The sequence below is a fragment of the Lynx rufus genome, unplaced genomic scaffold (genome assembly GCF_022079265.1).
Source record: "Lynx rufus isolate CCGP_SWC_20201006 ecotype Redwood Valley unplaced genomic scaffold, mLynRuf1.p SCAF_22, whole genome shotgun sequence".
NCBI classification, from domain to species: Eukaryota; Metazoa; Chordata; class Mammalia; order Carnivora; family Felidae; genus Lynx; species Lynx rufus.
The window spans coordinates 18,183,790-18,204,566 of record NW_025814837.1 but is presented as its reverse complement, the minus strand read 5'-3'; the positions used below and the strand labels follow the sequence as shown (position 1 = coordinate 18,204,566).

At 35.2% G+C, this 20,777-nt stretch overlaps 1 protein-coding gene across 2 annotated transcripts in view; it reads left to right on the top strand.

The window, feature by feature from the left end:
* The window catches only part of RBBP8 (RB binding protein 8, endonuclease), a 93,712-nt gene that overhangs the window by 13,408 nt on the left and 59,527 nt on the right, over window positions 1–20,777 (top strand). For both annotated transcript variants that reach the window (XM_047087079.1, XM_047087078.1), the window contains exons 3-4: window positions 5,287–5,329; window positions 13,914–14,009. In XM_047087079.1, the coding sequence (XP_046943035.1) occupies window positions 5,287–5,329; window positions 13,914–14,009 (139 nt within the window). The remainder of the gene's footprint in view (window positions 1–5,286; window positions 5,330–13,913; window positions 14,010–20,777) is intronic.

Here is a 20,777-nt window from a genome sequence, read left to right as displayed (position 1 = left end):
CCCTTCATGATTGTTCACTTTAGTGTCTTATGTTCCTTTTGTGACAAATGCTGCTAGTATCAGGGTCAAAAACAAATTGTTATTGATAAATGTTACTGATAACTTATTAGAGCATGTTTTATGTTTTAATAGAATTTAATAGAAATTTCAGAGTTCTTTAAATTTCAGAAGTTTGAACAATTCAAAGTATTCATTGGGTACAATATTTTTTTGCCTTTTTAAATCTCTGTCAGTATCAGGTTTGTTACTTAAGAGCACTAATAAATAGAATAATAAAATAGAATTTAGAATGTTTATTTTTTAAAACACCATTTTATTTTTTAAAGACCTTTATTTTTAAGTAATCTCTGTGCCCAATGTGAGGCTTGAACTCACAACCCCAAGATCAGGAGTCATACCCTGTACCAACTGAGCCAGCTAGGCTCCCCAGAATGCCACTATTTTAATAAATGGTCTCTTGTTCATGCCAGGCTCTATTATCAGCATCTCATCTAATAATGTTTTCTGTATCTGGTAAATACAGTAATCAGTTCTTTTAGAAAACTAGGCAGATTTTTCTAGACAAAATTAGAACCCCTTTGAAGACACACAAAACTATAGAGGTTCTAATACAACAGGATAAATACTTCTTGATTCGGTTTAGGGTTGTTTCATTTATTTTCTCAGATGTTTCATCAAAATTCCTAAAAGATGACATTCATATTAAGGCTACATAAATTAACAGTGAAAGGAATTGCGTGTAATTTTGGTCCATAAATCAGTGTCATACTCATTGTTAATACTATAAGTAACTCTCCCATCTAATATTTTTCCATTTGTATTAACATCTATAAGTTCAATTGAGTCCATAAAAATTAATTTACCTATTTTGAGATAATTAAAATTTAAGACTTAAACTAAGCATCTTATAAAGACAAGAGTTTTCACTTTAGAATTAAGATAATTTATTAGACCCTTGGAGAAAAACTAGTGGTAATATTTTGGTCGAGGTTAAATTACTTGAGTTGTATACATAAAGCCACTATTTGTCAACAAAGTTATTAGGCTTATTCAAAACCATAGATAACTTGTTTTAAAGTGACAGTACATACACTGCATATATGGTCTGTTCTGGGTAGAGAACTAAAATAAGTAAAAGTTAACATAATGATTTTTATTTTGCTTATAACAAATTCTTGTCTCATTTCTGAATTCTTATTTAAACTTGTTTCCTGTGGTGGCCCTTGGGTGGTTCAGTCAATTGAGCATCTGACTTATGGCTCAGGTCATGATCTTTGGTTCGCGAGTTCGAGCCCTGCGTCAGGCTCTGGGCTCTGTGCTGACAGCTCAGAGCCTGGAGCCTTCTTCAGATTCTGTGTCTCCCTCTCTCTCCCTTTTCTGCTAGTACTCTATCTGTCTGTCTCTGTCTCTCGCAAAAATAAAAGACATTAAGAAATAAATTAATATTAAAAAAATAAAATAAACTTGTTTCCTGTGTTATAACTACACATATGGGCCCTTAATTTTTCATTTCCTCCAATATCCATATGTTAGCCAGAGTAGGGTTAATTTGTAGTACAGCACTTGGTCTTGTGAATGCTGTTTCCTCAATAGGTATCTCAGGTTGCCAGTGTTACAATCCCAAATACTTTGTTGAACAGACTACCTGTTCATACAGGAGCTGCATTGTATAGCCTCATTCCTTCCGATGGGTGTGGAACAGGATTAAAGCACACTTTATAGGGGTTCTAATTGTAGATGCCTAATTGACTTGATGAATAGCAAATGCTAAAATTTAAACACACACACATAGACACACACATAAACCTGTTTCAGGGCTGATCTGCGTGACAGAACAAATGCCTCACAGGTGTTGAATGCTTACAAGATAAAAGAGTACTCTCTCCGTATTTCCCAAGAATTTTCTTTTGATGTTTATATGGATTTTCTATCTCATTGTTTCTTTTCTTAAAATGGTTATGGCAATCAATAATCCTTTTCATCTTTGGCTGCACTGAGTTTTAGAAGTTGGGTAAAATTAAAAATAAAATCTATCAATAAGTAAATTTTCGGGGCATGTAGGTGGCTCAGTCGGTTAAGCGTCCGACTTCGGCTCAGGTCATGATCTCACGGTTCATGGGTTCGAGCCCCACATCGGGCTCTGTGCTGACAGCTCAGAGCCTGGAGCCTGTTTCAGATTCTGTCTCTCCCTCTTTCTCTGCCCCTCCCTCACTTGCATTCTGTCTCCCTCTGTCTCAAAAATAAACATTAAAAAATTTTTTAAATAAAAAAAAAAAAGTAAATTTCACACACTTTGGAAACAAGAGAGTGAAAAACTGCTGACTCTAGTCTTTGGCCTAGTCAGGTCATAAGTTTTTTTCTTAATTCTTTAAGAATGATTTGATGCTTTACTAAGTAAGTACTTTCAAGTTTTCATGAGTATGTCATTATCTGAAAAAGAAGGAAGCTTCTCAGCCTGGGAATTTGACAGATGGAAAAGATTTTTTTTAAACAGCATCCAGTTTTGATTCTTAATATTAAAAGAAATATTTTCCTTTATTATGTTTTATATTTTAACGATTTTCCAACTATTAGGGCAGATCTTTTTCCATAATTTTTTTTAAGTTTTTATTTTGAGCTTATTGTAAATTGACATGAAATTTTAAGAAATAATACAAAGAACTGTCCTATACTCTTCAGCCAATTTCCCACAATGGGAGCATCTTTTACAATTATAGTACAACAGTAGGACCAGGAAATTGGCATTGATACAATTTACCAACCTTATTCAGATACCCCCAATTTTATATGCACTCACTTCCACGGTGTTGATTTTAGATGCCTGTGACTACCACCAGAGATCCCTCACACCACTTATTTAAGCCCTCAGCCCCCTTTTTCTCATCCCAACCCCTCCAGTTTGTGGCTACCAATAATATGTTTTTTATGATTTTTTACTGTCAAGAGTGTTAGTTATGTAAGTAGAATCACATCGGATGTACCCTTTGAGATTGGCTTTTTTTTCAGTCAGCGTAATTTCCTTGGGAACCATCCAAGTTGTTACATGTATCAACATTTCATTCCTTTTTATTGCTGAAGAGTACATGTGGTACAAGTATGTACCAGTTTTTTTTGTTTGTTTTTTTTTTTTTTTTTTTTTTTTTTTTCAATGTTTATTTATTTTTGGGACAGAGAGAGACAGAGCATGAACGGGGGAGGGGCAGAGAGAGAGGGAGACACAGAATCGGAAACAGGCTCCAGGCTCTGAGCCATCAGCCCAGAGCCCGACGCGGGGCTCGAACTCACGGACCACGAGATCGTGACCTGGCTGAAGTCGGACGCTTAACCGACTGCGCCACCCAGGCGCCCCTGTTTGTTTTGTTTTTTAACAGTTCACTTGTTATAGGACATTTGGGTTGTTTCTAGTTTGGGGCTGTTATGAATAAAGCTGCTGTGAATATTTGATTATTCATAACTTTTTTCTCACAATTCATAATATTTGTTTATTCACATTTTAGGCTGTAAAAATAAGGGTAAAGTGTATCCTATCAGTTGGACATTTCCTAGAGGTGAAATTTGAGAAACAGGGCAAAAGTCTAACACAAAACAGTTGTCCAGGGCCTGCCTTTTTCTATATTCCTGGCAGCAAATCCTTACTACTTGGGATGATAAGAAGAGGTGGCTTTCCCGTCAGTATTTATACCATCCTATCAACTTTATCCCTAGTCAGCATTATGGAGGGGGATTGGTGGAGAAATGTATAATTTTTTTAAAACTCTTATTTGTCTAAATTCTGTTTTTGAATGCTTGTCCTAAATTATACCGATAGTGAAAAGTCCTGTTCTTAGAAATAACAAATTTATTAATGCTTCTATGTACAGTATATGGAAAGTTTTTCTAAATGTATAACTTATTAGAATCCATAGATAAACTATCAAAGGCAAATAGTAAATCTTTGATTTTTCAATAATTAGTCAACTACTACCTATTTATTGGGGACTAATCCTACCCCAAATGAAAGAAATTCTTGAGTGGATACAGAACTTCTAAACTTGCTAAGCATTATTTTAAAAAGTAAATAAAATATCCACAATTAGAAAAAGTGTAGAATAGTAGAAAGATTGATTTAGGACTCAGAAAAATCAAACAGAGAAACTTTTTCCTCCTTTTATGATAATCATACTGTAGAAAATAGAGGTCATAGAGAAAATAGAAAACCAAATAGTTTAGCGTTGCTAAATAGACAGTTTTTTTTCACTTATTTTAATAACTATTATCCCATCAAGTGACTATGTCATATTTTACTTAAACATCCCTATTTTAAGCAGTTTATATTGCTATAAATTGTTCAGTGTCCTTTGTGACTATGAGTTTCTCTATAGTTTGGATTATATTCTTGGGTTAGAATCCAGGAAATGAGATACTGATGAAGGAGTCCTATTACATATTGCTAAATTGCTTTCCAAAAGAATTCTATCCATTTATAATATCTCCAGCAAGTATGGGAGTATAGTTTTACAGCACTTTTATCAACATATTGGGTATTACAGTTTTTATAATTTTGCTAAGTAATTGTTTTGGTTTGAATTTATCTTTAGTTGCTAGTAATGTTGGATAGATTTTTGTATTTGTTTAATGACCATTTTTCTCCTTTTGTTAATTATCATTTACAAAAATTAGAAATGTCACTCTATTTTGTCCATATCCTTCCTTGCAGTTCCAGTGCCCTTCAGCCTGCTTTCTTCATGATAACTGCTTGAGTCCCATAGGCAGGAGTCTTCTGTTATGTGTTGTGTCAGACTCAATTAAAATAAGAAATATATGTAACAGCTATCTTAAGTGTTCTTCGTTAAGTATTTTAGCGTAAGCAATTTTGCTCCTCATCCAGGACTTCCTGCAATAATCTATTTTAATCCCAGAAGACTTGAGCCTACATAAGCATGGTTGCTGTTAGCAAATACATAGGCTATGTCAGAACATAGACCTTCATTTATAGTGAGCCTCTAATTATATGCTTACCCCTGCTATTATGAAGGAAGTAACTCACTTTAGGTGGAGAAAATTTCACTCTACTTAGCTGTCATATAATAGACTAAAGGCAGTAATGTTTCAGATATACTCTTGTGACCTTGGGGTACAAATAAGGGAAATACACTCTCCAAGCTAATGGGACCTGGCTTATTATTCAGAGCCCAGAGTCGAGTAACTTAATAGTGTAGCATTAGACTCATAAAGAAACTCAGATCAACTGCTTTAGAAATGGTAAATGTGTAAATAAAATACTGTGGTGTTTTTTTTCTTTTTCAGGTTTACAAGTAAAAGTAACAAAACTGAAAAAGGAACGAATTTTGTAAGTACCAGTATATAATACTGATTTCTTATTTTTAAATTAATTGATATTGACGTCCTATTTGACCTCAATGGCTTATTTATGAGAAAGTTAGTTTACAGCATGGACCTTGGATAGTTGATCATGAGTTTTTCAAAATTCTAAGGTAAAAAGAATAACTTAATTTTGAGTATATTCTTAGTTAATATTTGCATATATTTATACATTAATGTAATTTTTATATATACATACATACATATGGGTATGTATACATATAATCTTTTTCCATAAAGTATTTATTAAGAAAATAACTGTTCTATAAATTCATTTTGATCTGTCAATGTTATTCTTTTCTCATCTGTGATTAACACCTGGAATTTAAGATACTGCAAGAAGGGAGCAAAATCTGGGATTTCTGAACTGATACAAGAAATGAGACAAGGGGCTCCTGGCAGGCTCATTCGGTGGACCTGTGACTCTTGATCTAGGGGTTGTAAGTTCAAGCCCCACATTGGGTGTAAAGATTACTTTAAAAAAAAAAATCCTTAAAAAAAAAAAAAAAGGAATAGGAGCAAATGAGACCCCTTTTAACTAGTTTGAAATTACCAACAGTTCCCCTGAATTGTTTTGGTTATTTTTTTTTAATATGAAATTTATTGTCAAATTGGTTTCCATGCAACACCCAGTGCTCATCCTCAATGCCCATCACCCACTTTCCCCTCCCTGTTTTGGTTATTAAGCCTAGAATCAGATCTGATTTTCTAAGTCTGAAGCAAATTTTACTCATGGTTCTTTAGGGCTTCCACATTCAGGAATCTGAAACAGATGCATCATAGAATGTTATTGCTTATAACAGAAATTAATACCATTTTTTTTTAATATTTATTTATTTTGAAAGCGAGAGTGTGTGTAATGATACAAATAGGGGCAGGGCAGAAAGAAAGGGAGAGAGAGAATCCTAAGCAAGCTCCATGTTCAGCTAGGAGCCTGACATGGGGCTCAATCCCACAACCGTGATCATGATCTGGGCCAAAATCAAGAGTTGGATGCTTAACTGAGCCACTCAGGCCACCCCTATGTCATTGTGACTAATACTGCATTTACTTTATGATATATACCAATGGGCCTTAGTTACATCATATTCCTCAAGCTTCCAAGGCTCCAACCAAAAGCTGGAGTTAACAGTCACCCATCAAAACAGACCCATTTGTTTTCTCCAATGTGATATGAAAATAAAAATTGGAAAGTTCCTTTTACACCTAGAAAATCATGTTTGGGAGATGACTTTGATTCAGAAATATAAAACCATAAGTTTATAAACAGGTTTTTTTTTTTTTTTAAGAATGATTTTATGATCCTATTTAATTAGTGATACATAATGGTTTGCATTATTGAGAATGTACATATTCCTGCCTTACAGATGTCATTTTAAGTATCTCAGGCGTAGAATAATTTATTTCTCTGTTTCTTATGATTAGTTCCCACCGTTGCGAGATGTTCCTATAGAGGAAATTAAATAAGCCTTTTCTGAGTAGTAAATTTAGGGCATATATCTTGTTAGTTCGGATTTTGCAAAGTATTTCCCTGCAAGATACTTATTAACTACATAGGGCAAAATTATAATATTATAGCGGAGAAACCGGACAGAATTCATCTCAAACTATCAAAGTTAATATCACTAGAAATCAGATATGTCAGCCCCATGTACCTCTTGATTTGATGCACTAAGAAGAGCACAATGTTATTCCTGTAGTATTCTTACCAAAAATGCATAGCCCAGATTTTATCGTGGGGAAACATCAGAAAAACCCACATTGAAGAACCATCAAAATAACTGGCCAGTACTTTTCAAAGGTCAAGATTGTGAAAGACAAAAATGATGGAGTAACTGTTCCAGATTGAAGGAGACATGACATTAAGTGCAATGTAGGATCCAGGATTGGATCCTGGACCAGAAAAATAATGTTAGAGGAACAGTTGGCAAAATTTGCATAAGGTCTATAGATTAGTTAATAGTATTGTATCAATTTCTTGATGTTCATAAATGTATTCTGGTCACACAAGATGTTAATATTTTGAGAAGTTGAGTAACAGATACACAGGTACTCTGTTGTGTATTTATAATTTATTTATAATAGACCTGAAGTTATTTTAAGATGAAACCAAAAAATGAAAAAACGGGGCAGCTGGCTGGCTCAGTTGGTAGAGCATGTGACCTTTGATCTCAGGATCTTGAGCCCCACATTGGGTATAGAGATTACCTAAAATTTTTTTTTTAATGAAAAAAATTAACATTCATTCCTTGAGTCTGAAGAGATCAACTTTTCTTCATCTGTTGGATATTGAAAAAATTCAGTATTCTTTTAGCAAGGAATAGGAAGGAAATGGCTGTTGGATAGGCAACCAAAAATGTCACTACAGTTAGACTAATCCTACTACTGTGGTTCAGAGAGTAGCAGCCAGTCCAGCTCTTGGGGCATGATCTCCTTTCATGGCACAAATGACCTTTTTTGTTTTTTTCTTTTTAATTTTTTTTTTAATGTTTGTTTATTTTTGAGAGAGAGAGCATGAGCTGGGGGGGGTGGTGGCAGAGAGAGAGGGAGACACAGAATCCAAAGCAGGCTTCAGGCTCTGAGCTGTCAGCACAGAGCCTGAAGTAGGGCTCGAACTCATGAACCGTGAGATCGTGACCTGAGCTGAAGTCGGGCGCTCAACTGACTGACCCACCCAGGTGCCCCACCTTTTATTTCTGTAGCCAGTAGGTATTTCACAAACTCTCTAGCCTTTTAATGCATTTTAAATAGTGTTGGTGGTATTACCTTATGTTTATGTATGTCCAAATTATCTGAATACTTGCCGAAGAACACTTTATATGTAAATTCTTCCCATAATGAGTTATTACAAAAATAAATATATTGAAATTGTGTTAGTTGGATAAAACAGGATCGTTTTCTTGGTTAATAAGTAAAATTTATCTTTTATCCACTTGAAATCAAAAGGGAAACATCTTTGTTTTACTTAGGAATAAATACTCTTTTCTTCAGTGGTGAAAATATTTTGAGTCCTTTGAGATTTCAAATTATGAAGTGTAGGGCACCTGGGTGGCTCAGTCAGTCAAGCGTCTGACTTCAGCTCAGGTCATGATCTCACAGTTTGTGAGTTCAAGCCCCGTGTTGGGCTCTGTGTTGACTGCTCAGAGCCTAGAGCCTGCTTTGGATTTTGTGTCTCCCTCTTTCTCTGCTCCTCCCCCACTTGTGCTCCGTCTCTCTCTCTGTCTCTCAAAAATAAATAAATGTAAAAAAAAAAAAAATTAAAATCACGAAGTGTACTTATTCTGTTGCTTTCATCTTCATTTTTATATATAGCCCAGCTAGTGTTGGTTGCTACAGACATTGCCAATCAGAAGATAAGCTACATACCAAACTTAAATAGTTAATTACCAATCACTGAAGTTATTCTACAAGTGTCCTCTTCTTTTTTTTTTTTTTAAGTTTTCAAGAGAGAGAGAAAGTGCGCCAGTCAGAGAGGGGTAGAGAGACGGGGAGGGAGAGAGAGAGAATCCCACCCAGGCTCCTCACTGTTAGCACAGAGTCCGACACAGGGCTCAAATTCATGAACTGTGAGATCATAATGTGACCTGAAGTCAGACACTTAACCAACTGAGCCACCCAGGTGCCCCTACAAGTATCCTCTTTTATGTACAGTAACACTATATAGGAATTCTTGTTACCTCTGGCCTTTTCTAAAACCAAAAATGCAATGTTTTAGAGTCGATTATTAGTTAGACAAGGAGCTTTTATATTGTACCTTGGTTTGGTGTTGGTTAATGGTCATGTTAATGCTGTATTAACAACCTTTGATTAGAATGACATCCTTTAATCAAAATGTTGATCATTTTTTTTTTTTTTTGAGAGAGCACAAGCAAGGGAGGGGCAGGGGGGTGGGGACAGAGGATCTGAAGAGGGCTCTGAGCTGTCAGCACAGAGCCCCATGTGGGTCTTGAACTCACCAACTATGATGAGATCATGACCTGAGCCGAAGTCAGATGCTCAACCAACTGAGCCACCCACGTGCCCCAAAATGTTGGTCAGTTGCAGTATTGAAACTCAGAAAGTATTGTCTGGTATTTGATTATACATTTTAAGCTACATTCACTAAATGTTGTTAAAGGATTTTGTTTTATTTAAATGTATTCTTCATGTAGCCTTAGTAATTTTATTTTCTAAAATATTGCTACTTTAAATGATTTACAGCTACAAAGCAGTATTTCCTCTTAGCTTGAATCAGAATCATCAAATGAATGATGATACATAATTAGAAGTGATCTAGATTTGCTTATGACCAATGCACTTTATTACTGACTTTCTACACAAAATGCATTTCTCCATAGCTGTAACCAATCAGCCACATGAAAAACTTCTTAAATTTGTAAATGACTGCTGAATTTTACCCTCTCAAAAATCATCTATAACACTTTTGAATTTTAAAGAATGGAAAACATTTTAAAAGCAGCTGGTTTTTCAGTAGCTAGTAATAATGCCTTACTTCACCTGTAGTTTAGAGTCATTTGATCCTCTTAGCAACCTTCTAATATATATTGTAACTACTTTGTACCTGTGTACCTCAGGTAGTTTGGGGTTGTACATTTTGGAAGCACAGGTAAGTAAATTCCCTGAGTAATCAGAGAATTAAAGGGATGCTTTATTTTATAGTAAGTTAGGTATTTGCACTGTGGGACCAGGAACTTGGGCTTTCTTATATTAGCATAATCCCTATATCTCAGTATATTTTACAGTATACACTTAGGATGCAGGAATAACCAGGATGTCTTAGCTCCATATTGTTAGGATAGCTATATTAATAAGGCAGAGAGTCCCAACCCTTAGGGATTCCCACCTGGAAGAAGAAGAAGAGAAATCAATAATTTTACCATATTTTGTCTATCACTTGATTGTTTGAGGTCTGTGTTTTGATGATAGTTGTCTCTGCATGGTTAATGCTTTTCTCTTACACAAATTCGTTTATCAAATTAAACATGTAAAAATGTTGACAGGTGAATATTATGGGATTTTTTGAAAAGTTCTACTTAAAGAACTTAAGAACTTTTGAAAAGTTCCACCTGATTCTTTTAACCTACTTGTGGACATGGACTACATCTGTTTTTGCCAGTGTATATCCATTACTTACCAACTGATGGACTGTTTTAATGGTCAGTTAGTGAATCTTGTCATCATCCTATTTATTTGCCATTCTTTATTTTTTTTTTAGAATTGTTTGGGTTTCTTTTTTAAATTTTATTTAAAGATAACATTTGCCATATTCAGCCATCCAGCTTTATGGCAATCAAGATATTTAAATTCACAAATTTAAAAAATTACAAAGGAAAAAAAGTCCTGCAGTTGTGCAGGACTGTTGTCATACTTTTAATTTCTTATAACAAAGGTTATAGAGAATATAACTTGAACACATATAGTTTCCCCATTTTCTTTATTCACAGTAGTACCAATTTTGATCCCTATAGTGCTTCTCTACCCCTCCAGTATATGACATTGATTTTAAACTAATGAGAAGACTGGTGTATGTAGTATATGGGAGGGTTTGTTATCTGTCATTTTATAGTCACATTTTCATATACAAGATTTATCCACTTTTACACACGAGTTATATTTACATGCCATTTATCTAAAATGTTCATTTGTCTCAGAAGGACAGAATGCCATCTACCAGGAAAATGATACTGAGTATCCAGTAAGATGCTGCCTATGGGATAGATACATTGAGCTTACTTTAGATGAGTGAGGTTGGTTATTTGTCTCCTAATAACTAACTTCCTTTAGATGAGGTCCAAGGTAGATGTAGCTTACAATGCATTTCACTCCTAATTTTTTTTGAAATTGCATGACCCTTTTTTGTACCATTTAGAACTCATCAATTTGCTTTCTTAAGGAATTTGTTAAATTGTTCCTACAATTCATAGAACCCTGTTATGTTTACCACTGAGTTGACATGAATATTTTATTAAGTAATTGAGGTTAGTTTTAATTTTAACATAGGTCACCAGTCTATTTGGTTTTAAAACAAATGCTACTATGTTCTGAATCATTCTAAATAGACAGGAGTAGAATATGTGGATGTAGGAAAATCAGACATTACATTACTGTTACAAATTTTCTCTTGTGGGGAGCCTGGGAGGCTCAGTCAGTTAAGCATATGACTTCATCTCGGGTCATGATCTCATGGTTCGTGAGTTTGAGCCCCGCATTGGGCTGTGTGGACAGCTCAGAGCCTGGAGCCTATTTTGGATTCTGCATCTCCCTCTTTCTCTGCCTTCCCCTGCTAGTGCTCTGTCTCTCTCTCAAAAAAAATTGAACATTAAAAAAATTTTTTTAATAAAAACATCTTTTCTCTTGTTCATAATTTAAGAAAAAACCTTTTCCTATGAACTTTTCATTCCGTGTGTGTGTGTAATTCTTCAATATGTGAATCTGGAATATAATATTTGGTTATATTTTTATGATCTAGATTATTTAGATTAAATGCTAATGTTAAATAGATATTGGCAGCTTATCTGTTAACTTAGAAAATGTCTTTAATTGTTCCCCCAAACTTTGAAAAGTTTTTAATTTGGTTATATTTGTTGAATATTTTAAAAGCAGAATTAATGAAAGGTTGGTACTGCTTCTGAATTAAATATATTTTCTAGAAATATTAGAAAAGCATTTTTTTAATTAAGCAACAGCCAAATTAATGAGTTTCAGCTATCACTGTTATTATTTCCAAAATTTCAGATGGCTACAAATGCTGCCAGAACTATATGCAGTCGTCTATTACTTTTAGGTGTATTGATTTTTCATTTTTTATTCAATATCAATTACTCAACCAGTATATACGAAGTACCCCCTATATTGGGTATCTGACATTATTACTTAGTTGTCTGACTTATCTGTTTTGCTGCCAGTGATACTACATTCTAGCCATTTTGGTAGTCGTTTTGACATCTACTTTTTGTAGTAGACTGGTTTGTCATAATTTGATATTTTAAACCCTTGAGGGGACTGGGGAAGATGTTTCAACCACAGTATTTTTTTCAGCTTCAAGACCATACAGAAAATCCCAATCAAATTTCTAATGGGTTTTCTTAGAATTAATTTATATGCATAATTTATATAATGTGATTTTTAAAAATATGATAATGGAAGGGTAGAATATGACACTATCTTGGAAAGTAATCAGGTAATCTACTAGAAGAAAATTTTAGGGGCGCCTGAGCGGCTCAGTCGGTTGAGTGTCCCAACTCTTGATTTTGGCTCAGGTCATGATCCCAGGGTGGGGAGTCCCCATGTTGGACTCCACACTCAGCATGAAGCCTGTTTGAGATTCTCTTTCTCCCTCCCTCCCTCTGTCCCTCTCCCCCACACAAACTCGTTCTCTCTCTCTCTAAAATACGTTTAAAATAATAAAGTAATTTTAAAATTTTTTGTTTTTTCCTACTATAAAATCACAATGGTAAACACTTAAATAGAACCTAGTATGTGATTGTACTTTTCTGGGTGCTATACATATATTAATGCTTACTTAGTCCTTGCGAGTGCCTTATTGGATATATACTAATGTATCATTTTTACTTGCACTAGGTCACACAGCTGATAAATGAGACCTGAGATTCAAACCTAGGCTTTAGGATCTAGGGTTTGCATGTTTCCACTCTACTATAAGCCCTGACTTAAAAGTAATACCAAGTAAGAAGTTTAGGCAACACAGAAATTAATAAGAAAGTATAAATCTCCCATAATTGGAATAGAGATGAGTGGAGATATCTGTTACTTACATTAACAAATACAGACAAAATAATAAAAAAAAAGTAAGTGTACATTTTAATAGCATTTTTTTTTTTAATTTATTTTTGGGACAGAGAGAGACAGAGCATGAATGGGGGAGGGGCAGAGAGAGAGGGAGACACAGAATCGGAAACAGGCTCCAGGCTCTGAGCCATCAGCCCAGAGCCTGACGCGGGGCTCGAACTCCTGGATCGCGAGATCGTGACCTGGCTGAAGTCGGACGCTTAACCGACTGCACCACCCAGGCGCCCCTTAATAGCATTTTTGACAACATTGAGTCAACGATGACATCAGAATCCACTCCTTCCTCTGTGTTCCAACACTGTATAATGAATGTCTGCTACTTAAAGACAATACTTTTATAGTACACAAAAATACTACAGAGCACATTCTAGTATAATGTGAAGTCTGATTAATAAGATTTTTTTTTGAGAAAGAGCACACATGGGTTGGGGAGGGGAGCAGGCAAAGGTAGAGAGCATCTTAAGCAGGCTCCATGCTCAGCATGGAGCCTGACACAAGGCTCAGTCTCACAACTGTGAGATCATGATCTGAGCCAAAATCAAGAGTGGGACACTTAACCTACTGAGCCATTCAGGCACCCCAACAAGATATTTAAACTTTGCCCTTGAAGTTTATTTTGATATAAGAAATACATGTTATATAAGTGTGAGACCATACTTTGGAATTGTTACGATAGAATTATCCCATTAGGATAATTATCCTGCTAGGATTTTCTTTTTAAAAATGTATTTCTTGACTTTTAGAGATGCACAGAGACTAGAAGAATTCTTCACCAAAAATCAACAGCTGAGAGAACAACAAAAAGTCCTTCATGAAACCATTAAAGTTTTAGAAGATCGGTGAGTCGGGTTCTTGGGTATTCTTGAGTAAGTGGTGATTTCCTCCTTTAATAGAACATTGGTTTTAATTTATAAAACAGTTCTGGGACTGATGTGCTCTTTTCCCAAACTGATGTCAACTTTGGATAAATATATACTCTTACAGATTTGTTTTTTTTTTTTTATTAATTACAGGAATCTCATCAATTTACCTTTTAATATTTCTTGTTTTGGGTTTTTTTTTTTTTTAATGTTTATTTGTGAGAGAGAGTGAGCATGAGCAGGGGAGGTGTAAAGAGAGAGGGAGACAGAGGATCCGAAGTGGGCTGTGTGCTGACAGCAGAGAGCCTGATGTGGGGCTCAAACTCACGAACCATGAGATCATGACCTGAGCTGTAGTCAGATGCTTAACCGAGTAAGCCACCCAGGTTCCCCTAAATAATATTTATCTGGTGTTGATATAAGATGAGCTTAAGAGTAGTAATGTTCTGGGGTGCCTGGGTGGTTCAGTTGGTTAGATATCTGATTCTTGATTTTAGCTTAGGTCATGATCTCTCAGTTCAAGAGATCAACCCCACATCAGGCTCCGTGCTGTCAGTGCAGAGCCTGCTTGGGATTCTTTCTCCTTCTCTCTCTCTGCCCGTTTCCCACGTGTGCTCACACTCACTCTCTCTCTAAAATAAACAAATAAACATTAAAAAAAGAAAGAGTAGTAATGTGTTAATTCATTTGATGCTTTAATTCCATTTTTATGTCTAAGTAGGTGGAAACTGCTTCACAATTCTGTTTGTCTTCGTGTTTCTGCCATTCTCTTTTTTTCTCCTACATATTTCTGTAGGCAGTCTAGGATTCTTCTTTCTGAATATTTCCAAGATAATGCCTGTCACTTAATTTCCACATACATCTTTATTTCTCACTCCTATGAGATTACCACCCTAGGTTAGAAGAGACTTTCAGATTTTGCTGTATTCCTTTGTCTGAACTGCAATTGCTATGTAAGACCTTGAACTACCTGTAACAAACAATGTTTCTTGCATTTATAGTTAATAATTTCCCTTTGTTATTATTGTGTATATGTCACAGGAGGGCTGGTGGCTTGAGTTTGCCACTGTACCTTTAGTGGTGGAATAATTTAACACTCCATCTGTGCAGACCACAGTTGTACACTTTTCTTCTACAACTGCTGTCCCAGAGAAATGCACATTTACTGGAATAGGCAGCCTATTGTGGAATGAAGTTACACGCGCGCTGGAATCATAGATGCAAATTTGAATTTCAAGTTTATACTGTGCCCTTAATTCAGATTCATAAATAAATATTGAGTCCTTGCTATGATCTAGGTATAGCTGTAGGTGCTAGGGATAACACTATCCCTAGTGTCATGTAGCTTATATTTAATTTTTAAAGGTTTGGAGTGAGTCATACAAGTAAGAGGCTTTCAGATTATAAGTGCTGTGAAGAAATAAAATTGAGTGGTGTAATTAAGTGACCACAGACATTGGAAAGTGAAGGGATAGGTGTCAGGAATGGCCTCTCTGAGGAGGTACCATTTTAACCGAGACGTAAATAATATAGATAAGAGCTACTCGAAGAACTGAAGATAAAAAGAGAACAGACAAATACAAAAGCTTTAGGTGGAAATAAGTTTTGAAATATTTGAAGAATAGAAAGTCTGCAGTGGTTCTAACTTGAGTAGGAGGATGAATGATAGGAGATAGGATTGGAAAGGTGGGAGTAACTACATTATGTAGGATCATGGGCAAAAAGTTTGGATTTTGTTGTAATCAGAAGTAATTGGAGGTTTTAAGCAGGGAAATCACAAAGGAATAGGAGCAGGTATTGACAGTATCTGTTATATCCAAACAGACATGTCAGGTAGATAATTGTATATGTGAATTTGAAACTAACTACAGAGATTAGAGCTAGAGAAAAGAATTTGAAAGTCATCACCTGCATATAAATGGCATTTAAAACTTAGACTGGATAAGAGATCTAGGGACATCTTAAAGAGTGTGGGAAGAGAATAGAAGAGGCATCGAGCTCGGACATACTGATTAAGGTTTAATGAAGAAAAAGGATCAAGCCAACAAACAAAAATGAGAAAAAAATTATCAGAGTAGAAGAAAAGCCAAGAACATATGGCATGACACCAACCACACTTTCTCCACAGGGCTATTTTAAAGATTAAATGAAATTAATGCAAGTTAAGGACATAATAGAACTTTTTAAAAACTTACAGTGTCCCTTCTAATTGGTGACGATGATTTCAGCCTTTAGCACTCTAGTCAGATCCAGTCTCTAGAAAGCCATTTGACCCCTTTTTTTTCCCAGTCCAGGATCAAGAAGGAAATCATCAGCTACTTTTCTGTTAGTGTGGTGAGGCATTTCCTTGTTTTCTCTGGATATGTAGTAAAGCGTTTGAGAGGAATGGTGGGGGGGTCATATTTTTCTCAGGCTTTAACTCCTCAGTGATTGATATGTATTGAGGGCTTACTTTGTACCTGTACCCGGGCATCTAGTACTTAATCTTCACATTAATGCTGGTGTGGTAAATCCATTTTACATAGGAGGAAACTGAACTGGCAAAGAGGTAAGAAGCCATACCAAGATCACAGTTAATGGATAATTAGGTTAAATTTGACCCTACAAACCCCCCAGTTTGTGTTTTCCTGAAGCCTTGTCTGTATGTTGTCTTAATTTTATAAATGTTGTGTAAATGAATTATACCTTAACTGATCATCTCAGAGTATTTGTGCTTGACCTAAAGTTAACAAAACAGGTACTTTGCAATATTAATTCCCCAATATTATCTATTTTCTAGTCTGGTTTTTTGGAAGTTTTGTTTCGGTTGTTTTTGTTTTTAATTGCTGTTAACTATATACTACCTTTAAATGTCTAGGTAACATTTGGTAAAGTTCTGCTTTATTTAAAATTTCATTTTAAGTTTTATGTCATGTAAGAATGATACCCAGAGCAAGCTTTAAAAATCTATAAAAATTAACGTTTTGCTAAGACCTTTAAAAAGCAAAATGTGTTTTGTTAAGGCTTCACGCCCCGAGCAGAGCCCAATGAGGGGCTTGAACTCACGACCATGAGATCAAGACCTGGGCTCAGGCCAAGAGTCGAACACTTAACCGACTGAGCCACCCAGGCACCCTGTGTTTCATTAAAATTTCTAAACAGTAATTCTGAAACTTGCTACTTACTTTTTATAGGATGAAGCAATTTTTATTTTTTATGCTAATGTTGTGAAAACATTGTGAGATGTTTAGATGAAAAGAATTACCTGGTGAAGGTAAATTTGATAATAAAAAGATAAAAGATTTGATAATAAATTTGATAATTTTAGGTGGCTTGTTTATGTTTGATTATCAAAAAGATTTGATAATAAATTTGATAATTTTAGGTGGCTTGTTTATGTTTTACTACACTAGTATTATAAGAGACTTTCCTTGAAGGAAACAAAGTATTTCACTAAATGTAAGGAATAGTCACTGTGATGTGGATAGAATGCATTAAAAAAAATCTGAACAAAGCAGTTAAAACATGGTTGTCTAGTAGATTTTAATATTTTTAAAAGCATTTTTGGCAGTTGTAGGAAACTCATATTTCATCTGTCATTGAAAGGGAAAATTTGTGTTCATAATCAGGGGATTTGTGGTTGTGCAACTATTTTTCAAATACTAGACCAAATGTCCTCTTTTTGTGTTACTCATAGGTTTTAATTTAAATATTTTTCAGGAGATCTCTGACTTTCTAGACTAGGTTTAGTTTTGCTGTGTGCTTTAATTGTACCCTGTATTTCCGCTGTCATGATGTGAATCATGCTTTGCCTTAATTACTCTTTTACTACCTGTCTTTTTTTAGTACACTCTAAACTCTTTAAAAGAAATTACATTATCTTGGCCACTGTTGTATTTCAGCACCTACAGTACTCATTGTAGGTGATCATGAATATGATCACCTTTTGAATGAAAATGAATAATTTTTTTGAAGTTTATTTACTGTTTATTTAGAGAGAGAAAGAAAGAGAATGAGCTGGGGAGGGGCAGGAGAGAGAGCGCGAGAATCCCAAGTAGTCTCCAAGCTGTCACATGGAGCTCAATGCGGGATTTGATCTCACGAATCATGAGATCATGACCTGAGCTAAAATCAAGAGTCGGACACGGACTGAGCCACCCAGGCGCCCTGAAAATGAATAAATTTGAGGAAATCTTTTTGGGGTATAACAAACAATTGAGCATACTTGTTAATCTGGTAAGTTTTAATTGCAAAATGAAAGCTTTTATTTCTTCATCTCTATGAAGAAACTGGAATATAACTCAGAAAGCATGCTGCTTTTTGCTCTTACTAGTGGAATTATTCTTCTTTCCCTGTTACTTGTATATAGCTACTAAAATTGCATTCATTCTCCTGTGAAATTGAGGGTTTTTCTTTCTCTGACAGCAGCAGTGGAACCTTGATGGAAATAGGAACCTAGTATATTTTCTCCTAACAGTTTAAATTTAAACTAGGGTCAGTGAGCAATCAAGAGTTGACTCTTTTTCACAAATACTGTTATCAAGAGTGGCAGTTGACTGGAGAAAACTGGAAGTAATAAACAAGCTAGAAAATGTTTCATTTTATAACTGTCTATGTCAGTGGCATTTTTAAAGTTGGAAACTAGGTGTTCCAAGGGGTTGTTTTCAATCATATGTCATGACATTTTAACATACCAGATTTTATTTCTTAGAAACAATGAAGTGTTCAATTTTTACTGAAAAACTGACTAGCAGAAGACTTCTAACTAATCCATTAGAATTGTTCCATGCCATTTACCTCTTTCAGAGTTTTCCAGTGACTTTTCTTTTTCTTTTTTTTATTTTAATTTTTATTTATTTATTTTAAATGTAAGATCGATGCCCAAAGTGGGGCTTGAACTCACAACACTGAGATCAAGAGTCACATGTCCTACCAACTAAGCCAGCCAGGCGCCCCTTCGATGACTTTTCTATGTTATGTGCTCTTTGGCCTCTGTAGCTTAATAATTCTGTGTATAAATTTACCACAATCAGGTCAGCTGTTTGAGTGTTTATTGCATGGACCCTAAGCTATTAATTTGAATAAATCTTAGAACTGTAAATATGAAATGTCAGGTACTTTAAGCAAATAGTTAAAATTGAGTTTTCTCTTATAACAGTTTAATAGTCTCTTGGTTTTGGAATAGTTTGGGGTTTTTTTGTTTTTGTTTTTTTTAATTTATTTCGTATTTGAGAGAGAGAGAGCACATGCATGAGCAGGGGAGGAGCAGAGAGAGAGAGGATTCTCCCAAGCAGGCTCCACACTGCCAGTGTGGAACCTACTGCACAGCTGGATCTCATGAACCGTAAGATCATGACCTGAGCTGAAATCAAGAGTCAGATGCTTAGCCAACTGAGCCACCCAGGCGCCCCTTGGAATAGTTTACAGAGATTTATTTCTTTTGGAATTTTAAAGGCATAAGTAGACCTTACTATTAGCTTTAGAAATGCTTGAGAATCCGAAAACATTATGTTATAGCAGAAAGACAAGAAGGTGTATGTCCTTTCTAGTACCTTAAATTCTCAAAAAGATGTTACACAAAGTTTATTAGAATATAATATTATGAAATTAAATACTTGTTAGCTTATTTTATCATTTTTCCTTTTCAATTTTTATTAAAGTAATGCATATGCATTATAAAGTGCATAGTTACTATATATTCCTCTTTTCCACCCCTACCAGTCCCAGTTTTTAGTGCTCCAGATTCTAAATGATACATTTTCACTTTAACCCTTGATTTATCAATTTGAGACCATCTTATTTCTTACTATGAAGATGAGGATACCATTTTCCTTTGCATATTTTTGTTTTTATTTTTTATTTTATTTTATTTTTTACTGTAGAGGGAGCACGAGCAGGGGAGAGGGCCTCCACACTGAGCGTGGAGACTTGACAGTGCTCAATCCCATGATCGTGACCTAAGCCAAAATCAAGAGTCAGCCGCTCAACCAACTGAGCCACCCAGGCTCTTCTCCCTGACATATTTTTTTGAATAGTTATATTTTAGTTCTTCTATTTTATCTTAAACCTTAATACATACATTTTTATAAAAATATGTCTTTACAGGAGTATATTTTAGAAAAATGTCTGAACAGTCTCCCTGAGCTCACCACTGTATTGCTGGAGGATAGTAAACTATTTATTTATTGACTCTAAGTATTCTCTGCTAAGGCAAGATAGCATTTCCTTCTCTGCAGATCTGATGTCATGACCTCTGTGCCACTCCAGGAGACTTTTTTTTTTAAGTTTATTTATTTATTTTGAGAGAGAGCGAGGGAGGGGCAAAGAGAGAGGGAGAGAGAATCCCAAGCAGGCATTCCGCTGTCAGCATGGAGCCCAACACAGGGCGTGAACCCAGGAACCATAAGATCATGACCTGAGCCAAAGTCAAGAGTTGGGCACTTAACTGACTGAACCACCAGGTGCCCCAGTAGACTGTTTCTCCTGTCCAGGCCACATAGATTCTTTCCTACTCTGTTTCAAATCAGTTGGTCAAATCAGCCCATAATTATATTATGACAAGGACATACTTCTATGTGTTTGCTGGTTTTTCCCAGAAGTTCTAACTACTTTTTTTCATACTGAGATAAGAGACATGTTTTCCTTACTATGCCATTAATACTATGTAATGTGTCATTCTATTTATTGACTATCATCTTCTTTTTTCTTATTCTTGGAGGTATATTTCTTGGGCTAAAAACCTTCCTGTACCAATTTGGACCATTTACT